This window comes from Microtus ochrogaster, chromosome 4 (assembly GCF_000317375.1).
Source record: "Microtus ochrogaster isolate Prairie Vole_2 chromosome 4, MicOch1.0, whole genome shotgun sequence".
In the NCBI taxonomy this organism is placed as follows: Eukaryota; Metazoa; Chordata; class Mammalia; order Rodentia; family Cricetidae; genus Microtus; species Microtus ochrogaster.
The window spans coordinates 50,102,231-50,112,749 of NC_022011.1; the positions used below are offsets into that span (position 1 = coordinate 50,102,231).

Sequence of the window (10,519 nt, forward strand, 5' to 3'; positions counted from 1 at the left end):
AAGGAAGGAAGGAAGGAAGGAAGGAAGGAAGGAAGGAAGGAAGGAAGGAAGGAAGGGAGAGAGGAAGGAAGGAAGGAAGGGAGAGAGGAAGGAAGGAAGGAAGGAAGGAAGGAAGGAAGGAAGGAAGGAAGGAAGGAAGGAAGACCGGCTTCCAAATGTTCCTGGATTTATGCTATGGTCTGTTTAACCAAGCACTTTGTATAATTGAGAAGAAAATTTTCATTAATTTTTATATTTGAAACAAATGAGGAAAAGATGAATCTGAATATGGGGTTGGTGGGGCGCCACTGTGAAGAATTGTCGTGGTGCCTCTGAAAGTCCTTTCATTCAACTCTGTCCTCACGGGAGCGAGCAGAGAGACAAACGGCAGGCTTTCAGGAGGCTTTGGTGGAACACTGATACTGTCATTTCAAAATTGCTGCAGATACAAGGAGGAAAGCAAGGAAGTGTAGGATGTTAAGAGAGAAGTCAAAGATCCAATTTTAATGACTAAAAAACCCAAACCAAAAAACTAGAATCCCAAAGTTTAAGTGCAAATATCAATAGGAACTCACGTCTTAGGTGTCTGCTTCCGACAATGTAAAGCATGTTGGCAGGTGGCGCCTGCTTGGAGTCTCAGTACCTGGAAAGTAGAGCTCGGAGGACTGGAGGTTCAGGGCTAGCTTGGTCTACATGAGGCTGTGTCTCGAAAAAATTAAGCTAAAATTGTTGGGCCAGAGAGATGACTCAGTGGGTAAGAGCTGTGTACCCATGAAGATCTGAGTTTGGAACCCCAGCACCTGTAGCCCTGGGAGTAGGGAGTTGGAGACAGGAGGATCCCTATGTCCTCATCCCCAGCTTAGCCAATAGCAAGCTCCAAGCTCAGTGAGTAACCCTGTCTAAGGGAAAGAGACATGCACACAAGTAAAATAATGCGTTCGTTCACAATAGAAGATGCCCATGCTCTGGTTGTTGTGAACACTGAGATGGGAGGGTTTCTCCTATTAAACTCCACCAAAGGCTCATGAGGTCACCAGGATAGCACAGCAGCAGCTGTGGAGAAGCCTCTGAACCCGCAGCCTCACTGGGACAGTGTGACCACTGACTGCAGGATAAAGAGTGCAGTAGATGGAAACACGCTAAACGGTGAGCAACGCTGCAGTGAGCCTCAGACACAGCCTCAAGCCTCAGGGAGGCTCTGCCTGCCCTAGGAGGTGATGAGGGAAGAACTGGGCATAGCTGCCTCCCATCTTCAGATGAGCCTTTGCTATCACAGGCTCAGCAAGCTCTTTACAACTTTATCTGGAGGAACCTGAATAGATAATGTGAGAGAAATGAAACTTTGAGGGAAACAAAGTCACTGTTTTGCATTTGCTGTGATATTGCTAGAGCAGTTGGGTAACAATCAGGATGGGACATCGCATGATGAAAGAACTAGACAGAACCACTGTCAACGCAACATCACGAGAAGGGGAGCTGGCCCTAGGCCTTGAAGGTGACGTATAAGGAGGCCAGCTTAGAGTTCCAAATGGTCACAAAGGACCTGTTAGCAGCCACACGAAGAAACATGCCAACTCTAATACATAGAAGATTCTGTATGATGGATGAGTACACTTCTCTCTAACCACATGGCAGGGAGGCAGGAGAAGGACGGGTGAGAACTGAGGCATTCAGGAATGACAGGGTCTCACATGAATGGGAGGCTAATGTGTACAGACCCACGGTAAGGACGGCATCTCAGAGGATGGGGAGGCCAAGCAGAGCGGAAGCTTTTCCGAGTCCCCGTCGGTTGTCAGCACAGAAGTGCTGATCGGTAGACTAAGATGCTCTGGCTCTCCTTTAAAATGGTCTGGTTATTCCCTCCATGCCATCTCCACCAGGCCCCACAAAACCAGAACATCTTAGGAGTAGAGGAAGGGATGGGCTTGCCCAGGTCTCGCGGCCACTCAGGGAAGGACCCTGGAAGACAGAAGGGCTGCGGGAAAGCTGCTAAGTCTCACTTCAGCTGACACCAGCCACGATTGGAATGGTCACCCTGCAGAAGACAAGGGAAGACAGCAAAGGAGAGTCTGTGTCCTGGGGGCACAGGTCCATCGGGACAATCCCTGAGAGCAGCACATTGATGCAGGCTGCCAGCTGCCTGCAGTTAAGAGCTCATGGCATCAGGACCACAGGAATCTGTCTCCTAAGAATTTATACTGAAAAAGTCATGGAGGTTGATTCTACAACATGGGTGGGGGCTTCACCATCACTTCCCTATAATGTCACTGCGAATATATTTTTTCTAAATATGAATTTCATAAATAAAAAAATTGTTTATTGTTTTCAGTTTCATGATATAAAAAAGTACTAGAAAAAATCCGCTTAGTTGGTATTGAACTGAACACTTAACAGTGGTAAAGACAGGACTGGAGAGGTGGCCCATCAGTGAGGCATTTGCTGCTCAAACACAAGAACCTGATTTTTATCCCCTGTACGAAGCCAGATGTTGTATGCACATTTGCAATCCCAGCATAGGAAAGGTGGAGAGAAGTGGACCCCTGGGGCATGCTGGCCAGCCATTTCAACTATTTTGCAAATACCAAGCCAATGACAGAACCTGTCAAAACAAAATACAACCAAACAACTCTCCCCATTCTCGCTCAAACAAGGGACTGTCAGGGAGGCTCAGCAGATGGAGGCGCTTGTGGCCGAACCTGACAACCCGAGTTCCAGCTCTGGGATGCACCTTCCAACACTTGGGAGGCAGAGGCAGGAGGATCTCTGTGATTTCTAGGCCAGCCTGGTCTACAGAGTGAGTTCCAGGACAGCCAGGATTAAGCAGAGAAGCCCTGTCTTTGAAAAACAAAACACAACACAACACAGACAAACAAAAAACCTCAGAAAAGCAACAACATAACAGAGCACCAGCAGCTTCTTCCAAAGGACCCCAGTTCAATTCCAAGCACCCACATGAACGCTCACAGCTGTCTGTAACTCAAGTTCCAAGGGATCTAAAGCCTTGCAGCATCCATGAACACAGCATACATGGTGTACAGACATACATGCAGGTGAAACCCATACACATAAAAATTAAAAGTAACTTCCATGTCTGACTATTAACATTCACCTTTTGCAAATGGAGAAACTGAGGTTAAGAGGTAGATCAGGGCTTAGAGGCTTGGATCTCCTCTCCTCTTGCCTGCTCCATCCCAGGCTGATCTCCGATTTGTGGTATCCACATTCTGACCTTTTGCATAAGGCACTACCAATGCTGTGCCCTGTGGTATCTGTTGCAGGCTGTTGATGGAGAAGTGGGCGGATGACAGCCGGGACTGTGGTCATCACTGGGGGCATCTTGGCAACTGTGATTCTGCTCTGTATCATCGCTGTTCTGTGCTACTGTCGGCTTCAGGTACTCCCAACGGATGGGGAGGGGACCTGGTTGGGTTGGAGCCTGAGGGTGGCTCTGCAGGGGGAGCCCCCAAGAAGACAGAGAGGGCCAGGGTCCAGGATGTAGTGGAGGAGGTATAGTCAGATTTCAGCGGAGATGCCCAGCAATGGGGCCGGGGGAATCTCTGTGCAGTTCAGTGACCAGTTACTCAGCTCACTCAAGGCTTTTGCTGAGGCTCAGAGGGACTCAAGGACTTTCCAGTGGCGCACAGTCACCCTTCAGGAGAGCGAAGAGTATGCTGCCTTGCCTAGCCTTCCCTGCCTGAGCTTTAGAGGCTTCTGAGGCCCCATAGCTTCCTGACAGGAGTAAACACTTGTGCGTAAGGCACACCCAGTGCCTATGACTCAACTCTAGGATCTGAAATGGCTTACCCATATCTATCACTTTCAGGTTTCTTAACCCAACTGTGCCTCAGTTTACCTGCCTATAAATTGGAAATTAGACTTACATCCAGTTGTGTGGGTGAGATAGATAAGTGACAAGATTGCAGGGACCTCAGCTCGGAGCGGCCTGGGGTCGATGCTGGGTGGTAGTGGAACAGGTGGGGGAGACTGAGCAGGGTCACCCAATAATCTTGAAGGCTACCCTCTGGTCAACACTGGTGAGAAACACGCTGTGGTCACCTGTCCCTCTGTCCACAGTACTATTGCTGCAAGAAGGACGGATCCGAGGAGGACGAGGAGGAGCCCGACTTCGCCGCGCCCTCTTACCTGCCGCCCCTACATTCCAACCGCAACCTTGTGTTGACCAACGGGCCCACCCTCTACCCAGCTGCCGCCACCTCCTTCAGCCAGAAGTCCCCACAGGCCCGCGCCCTCTGCCGCAGCTGCTCCTACTACGAGCCACCCACCTTCTTCCTGCAGGAGCCAGAGGAGGACGACTTTGAGGGTGTGCGCAACGGTGGGGGCCGTGTGGCCTACAAAAGCATCAGCCAGGAGGACGTGGAGCTGCCCCCAGCGACCTTTGAGGGCCTGCAGGCGCTCAACCCCAACCGCCTCTCAGCCATGCGTGAGGCCTTTTCCCGAAGCCGCAGCGTTAGCACCGATGTTTGACAGGCCTCCATACTGCCGAGGCATCCAGCCTTGGAAGGTCTTGAGATCATGGCAGGATCCCCATGGCATGCCCTGGCCCCATGCCCAGACCTCTGCTCAGCCATGTCTTCCCTCTATCCCTGTACTAGGGGCTCTAGGCATGGGGAATCCCCAGACCCTTTACAGGGATAAAGTCCAATGAATCAGGTGTGGCAGCTCCTAGGGACAGCTGACCCAAGAAGGGAGGCAGGGGTCAGGAGGATAAGGTAATGCAGTGTTGGGGCACAGGTACTAGGTCCTGTTCCCAGGAAGTAAGAAGATGGCTAGTGTCAACCCCAACAACTTGTCTGTCTCTGGCTTCATGGCCTTAACTTGGCTTTGGGCTTTTTACCTGCTCAAGGGAGCAGGGGCTTCACTGGCTGCCAGTGGCCCTCAAGCATGAACCTTCCTTAGAGACGGTGGACCAAATAAACTGTCCCCTCGCCCTGTCTCCCCCTTCCCATCCTTCTCCTCACCCTCTCTCCATTCCTTCTCCGAGCCTCTCTGACTCACGCTCCTGAACCTGGGTGCCAAGCATCTGCCCCAAGCTTAAAATACCCATTGTGCTGCCCCCCCCCCCGCCCGAGAATGGACAAGTCTCCCTGTAGAAGGCAGAGTTTTAGGAGACAGCAGTGTTCTTGGGACGCTTTCTCTACCCAATCTGCTTTTCCATGAGAGAAAAGGGGACGCTACTCTGGGAGGGTTGACACTCAAATTTACACGTCCAGTATTCATCCCTAAACCCAGTTGACCACAGACACATCTAGCAAGGTTGCTGATGCACTGGAGGTGGCCCAGCTATGCAATAGGGGTCTCAGGTGTGACTCCTGGGCAGGCCACCCCATCCATGGGCTTGCATCCCCATGTAGGTAGTGGGGGGTGGGAGGGGGGTAGCTGACTGCAGAAAGCCCTTGAAACTTTGGTCCTCGGTGGGAACTGAGGTCCCTGGGAGAGCTGAGCTATAGATCATCCACTTCCTGTTTCCTGCTTGGAATGAGGCCCCAGGCCTAGACAGCCAGAGCTGGCTGCCCCTGTATGGAAGCCCCGTCTCTACCCACACAGCTCCAAGCCCTCCTCCTCTGAATGAGGACTTGGTGTCAGGTAACCACTCCTTGAGGGTGCCCCAAGCCCAGGACCTCGGCCCTCAGGAGTGCAGTTCTCTGCTCTGAAAGAGACACCATTCTTGGTGGCACAGCCTCAAGAGGCCCTTCTATTTGGGACCCTAGTTCATCTCCAAGCCCTGCAATGGAGCCCGAGACGAGCAGGTGCCCCGTGAAGGTGCCTTCCTATAGAACAGCGGCCACTCCTGAGCCAGATACCACAGCAGGACCCTCCACCCTTGCTAGTGAGGATCTGCTGTCTTTGGCATTCTGAATTTTTTTTCTCCTTTTCTTTTCCTTGCCTTAGTTTGGTCTTGCTAACAGAATCTACCCTTAGAATCATAGAAGTCCCCAACCTTTCCCCTCTACTTCCTTTGTCCCATTCTACCCCTTGGTATCAGTCCCTTGCATTACTTGGGGTATGGGTGACGCAGGGAGGGGGGCTCTGGGCTGTTCTGTCTTTGTCTCCTAGCCCCTCGCCTTTTTTAACCTCCAGCGTCTCTGTATAGCTCCATAGACATCCTCCAAGTGAATTAAGCATTCATCCCTACCAGCTCACTCAACACCACCATGAGACCTGCCAGGGACCCACCAAGCACCCTGAAAAAAGCAAAAGCCAATAAATTTGTTTCCCACACCATGGCACTAGACTGCCTGTTTGTCCATCCACTGGGCACTGTCAGGCACAGACCCTCTCTGGAACCAGACAGAGTTCACCTTCCCAGCCCAGTTGGTGAGTTCTAGCTCTGAACAGAGGGGCTGGTAAGAGTTCTCAGGCAAACAGGGCATTATACCAAGTCACCTTTGTTTCTCAGTGCCCCCAATGGCTTTCAAGATTGTCATTCAACAATTTTAAGAGCAGACTTGACATGATGGGTTGTGTTTCTTGAGGACAAGTGGCTGACTGTCCCTGAGCTTGCATCAGCTTAGTGGGACACTCATGCTACCCACCTCAAAATTGATTAAACTAGTCAGTGCTGGGGACATGCCTGACACAGCCTGGCATGGCTAGGTATAAACCAAAGGCCAACAGAGAGGAGTGTGGGATAAGGTAAAGAGGGAGGAAATCAGGAGGGGAGGGAGCCTGGAAGAAAGTAACGATGGGTCTTAGGTGTGGTGGAGGCCCAGCCGCTGAGACCCAAGGAAACTGCTCTAAGCCCAGCTGGTGACCCAAAGTACAGCCATCTCCCAAATTGCTAACTTCTGGCTTTGGGGGACAAAAATAAAATCTCTAGGGGCGGCTATCTTGATCCAGTCCCTGTGGACACAGAGGAGCAATAGTGTGCTGGACTGTGTGGCTACCTCTGTTTCCTCCCAAACCCTAAACACTTCAGCAACAGAGCTGTATGACAGACCTATCTGGGGCAGTCATCAGTGTCCCTACTACCTGAGCCCAGGGGACTCCTCCATGGTGTTGAGACTGACTAACCGCTGCCATCTCAGACTCTGCCTCTTCCTCCCTGCCTCCCTGGGGGCTGTGCATGCACATGTGTCTGCACACACGTGTGCTGTTTTCTTTTCCACTCTCTTCCACTCCAGAAAAACCAGACTGAAGCAGCTCCATCTGATAGCTCCCTTGTATCCCTGCACCCACAAGGAGCCACCCTGATGTGGGAATCTGGGCTCATGGCCCTAAGGATGGTCCTCAGAGAGCAGCGGAGGACCTTACATGAAACCTGAGCCCACTGCAGCACGTACTTTTGGTGGTCCTGTCCTATATTTTCTAGCCTTTCTGTTCCCTCGGCTCCCCCAGCATCCCAATAGCCCCGTGTTCCATCCCAGCAATAAGCCCCAGAGCAAGGGCAGCTAGAGATGGCTGGAGATTCATGCTAGGTTCTACCTCAACCCTGTCCTGCTACCCACAGCACCCATCCTTGTACACTCCCTGCTCTTCTCACTGCCTTTTGCCTACTTTTTGTATCAGACCGCCCTGTTCCCACCCATCTCTGCGCCCACTGTCCAGCAGAGGAACCCTGGTGCAGCCTCCCTGAAGCTCCTGAGGCTGTCCACCATTTCTGCCCGAAGTGAGTGAACCCAGCACACTGCCATAAATACAGCCACTTTATTAACATGCACCAGTGAGCGGGTGGCAGGGACACCACAAGAACAGGGGCCGTCCCTTCCATCCAGCACAGGAACTCCAGGAGGGGAGGCATGGTGGCACCAATGCCTTAGGATGGGGTACCTTCGATACTTCCAGAGACAGGGCAGCCTGGGCTCCTCAGCTGAGCCAAGACCCCGCCTTGCCCAAGGCAGCCAAAGAAGGGAGACTCTCCCCTTCCTGGGTCATCTTCAAGTCACCTCGAGAGGGTTCTTCCACCTCAGAGAAGGGCCTGGAAAATGGGCAGTTACTGCCTACTCTGGGTTCTAGACTCTGGTCCCTCTAGTGTGGGCACAGACACAGGATCCTGGGAGTGAGTACGGCTTCCCGCAGCAGGGTATCTCCATCTGAGAAGGGGCCCGTGGGCTCTGGAGGCTCTCCCCGAAGTCCCTTCTTGTCACTTGTTCTCTGTGTCACGCCTTCACAGCCCAGAATCTCCTCCTGCAGGATGGGTGTCCAACGAGAGCCCCAGGATGTGGCGAGCAGATATCGGGGGGGCCACAACACCAGCTAAGAGTGGGGAGGCCTGCAGGAGCGGCAGCAGGCTTTGCTGTAGTACCAGTGGCTGCAGAGATTCACTTTGATGGCCAGTGCGCAATTGGTACCTGGCTGGTCCTGGCAGCTGTCATCTGGGGATGGGACACAATACGGGGGGGAGATGAAACACCAGGATGCCCAAGAAGAACAGCTTCTAGGATCCCCAACTCTTGCCATAGTATTTTCACAAAGTTAGGAGCTCACTAAGGGCATCCCAGAGTGTTACAATGACTATGATGAACACCCACCAAGCTTAGGTCCAGAGCACCCCACCTACTACAGATTTCCAGCTCTATGTCTCTGCTACCCCTTCCCTAATCCAAGTCCCTCTCCAGGAAAGCATGGATCTCACTAGGTGTTCCATCTGTTCACTTGGGGTGAGGGGTAAAACCCGGGGATTTTGGATAGTCCCTGGTCCCCTCTGAAAAGTCCAAACCCTTCCAGGACCTGTGGATTCCTCTCTCCTTGCCTCAGCATTCCCAAAATAAAATTCACCTTCCTCTACATGTGGCATGTACTCTGGAGACTGAACCTTGTCTATCTTTCCAGGTACCCAAGCCAGAGACCATGCCTAGCTCCTACCTGCCTGCCTCCTGAGAGTCAGCACCTGCTGCTCAGGCCAGGTCGTCTTGGTCCCTGGTCCCACAGGTTCCCCCAACCACATTTTAGGTCAGTGATTTTTCTGAGACATGGGTCTCTGTGTGGGGGACCCTCCCCATTAGAGAAGACCTCTCCTGAAGGCACACCGTGTGTCTCTCTAACTGCTTCCCTTACTAATGCCTGGAGTTCTGTCCACAACTCCCACCAGCCCCCCTCCCACCCTGTGCCCGGCCTCTTTCTTCTCACCTGGAGGCTCTGTAGGACATGGCTGCAGGTCGCAGGCCTGCCTGCCCACAGGCTTTACCAGGGGGTCACATCCTCGGACGATGTCGGTTCCCTGGTAACACTTCACATCTCGCATCCTTACGCCTACTCCACAGGTCTTGGTGCACTGGTGCGGGACAGACAGACACATAGGTCCATAGCAAGCCCCCCCATGGTGATAGACCGGGAATCTCATCACTCAGCACTCTCCCTTCTGCGTCCTAACCATCCGCAGGCTGGCCCAGGGCACACCCGCGCTTTGGAATCTAGCGCCTAAGCTGGGGCTGAGCAGAGGTAACCGGAGGAAAGGTACTGCTGGCTTCTCTGCCTCAGTTTTCCCAGCTTCACAATGAGAGGGTGCCAACGATGACCTACTAGGTGCTCAGGTCCCATCTGTCTGAGATTAGTGACACAGAGAGTTTGCCATGGGCTAATCAATGCAACTTCCAGAGCCATCACACTGAGTCCAGATGTTCCCCTCAGAAAGCCTGCTGAGCTACCCAGAATACCAGGGACATCTGCTGACCCCAATTACCCCGCTATTCCCCTGCCAAGATCCTGCAGGCAGTGATTCCCTGATGTGGTGACCCCACATCACCCAGGCATGCCTTGGACCTGAGGAATGGGGAGGCCCCCGCCCCAGGCTCACCCCAGTCTGGTTACCAGACACAGAGGAGCTGATGAAGGCTGGCATGAGGCCACCTGCCCGCTCACCCGCCCTGGGGAGAGGAGAGGCTGGCTTGGCACAGGCGACCAGAGGACACTTTGCCTTTGCAGATGCCTCTGAAGATAAGTGGGCTCCCAGCAGGTCCTGGCACCTGCTCCTCTGTCCCTGGAGATGGATGGGACAGAACAATTGGGCGAACACTGAGCTGGTGCATCATGATGGGGCAGTTGTAGTGAAGGACGCTGCCCCAGCCAGGAGCAGAAAGGACAGACTTCCACGTATCCACCACTCACAGATTCCATCTGCTCCTGCTATCTCCTCAGGGTGATGTGGGAAGCACCCCTTCTTCATGGCTGCCTTGGGGATCCTCCTCATTCATTCTCTCCCCTTCCCATCATCCAACATGGTCCTTGACTTACTCGGTTGTGGCCACACAGCTACCCTAAGACCAGTGTTCTTAAAGTACATGAGCTATTGGGCTTCCCAGACCGCAGCTAGACTCCAGCTGTGATCAGTCAGTTCAGAGGGGACCTTCATTCCAGAGACACCTGTGTGTTTCTCTGCCTTCTTCCCTTAATGATACTTGTTGGTCCTCAATCTCTGCCATGCACCCTCTCGGCAATCGCAGCCATACCACCCTTCCTTCTTACCTTCAGGGTGATTGGCGTTGGTGGACACCAGAGTTTCTCTGTCTCTCTTTCTCTCTCTCTCTCTGTGTCTCTGTCTCTGTCTCTGTCTCTCTCTCTTTCTCTCTCTCTCTCTCTCTCT

General features: G+C 52.8%; 2 protein-coding genes across 2 annotated transcripts in view; one reads left to right on the top strand and one right to left on the bottom strand.

Moving 5' to 3' along the window:
- Window positions 1-7,033, top strand: part of Fam163b (family with sequence similarity 163 member B) — a 33,232-nt gene extending 26,199 nt beyond the window's left edge. The window contains exons 2-3 of the mRNA XM_005346217.3: window positions 3,258-3,373; window positions 4,054-7,033. Of these exons, the coding sequence (XP_005346274.1) occupies window positions 3,281-3,373; window positions 4,054-4,464 (504 nt within the window). The 5' untranslated portion in view covers window positions 3,258-3,280 and the 3' untranslated portion in view covers window positions 4,465-7,033. The remainder of the gene's footprint in view (window positions 1-3,257; window positions 3,374-4,053) is intronic.
- Window positions 7,034-7,631: 598 nt separating this feature from the next.
- Adamtsl2 (ADAMTS like 2) overlaps window positions 7,632-10,519 on the bottom strand; it is a 32,286-nt gene continuing 29,398 nt past the window's right edge. The window contains exons 18-19 of the mRNA XM_005346218.3: window positions 9,067-9,211; window positions 7,632-8,312 (exon numbers count right to left, since the gene is read on the bottom strand). Of these exons, the coding sequence (XP_005346275.1) occupies window positions 8,194-8,312; window positions 9,067-9,211 (264 nt within the window). The 3' untranslated portion in view covers window positions 7,632-8,193. The remainder of the gene's footprint in view (window positions 8,313-9,066; window positions 9,212-10,519) is intronic.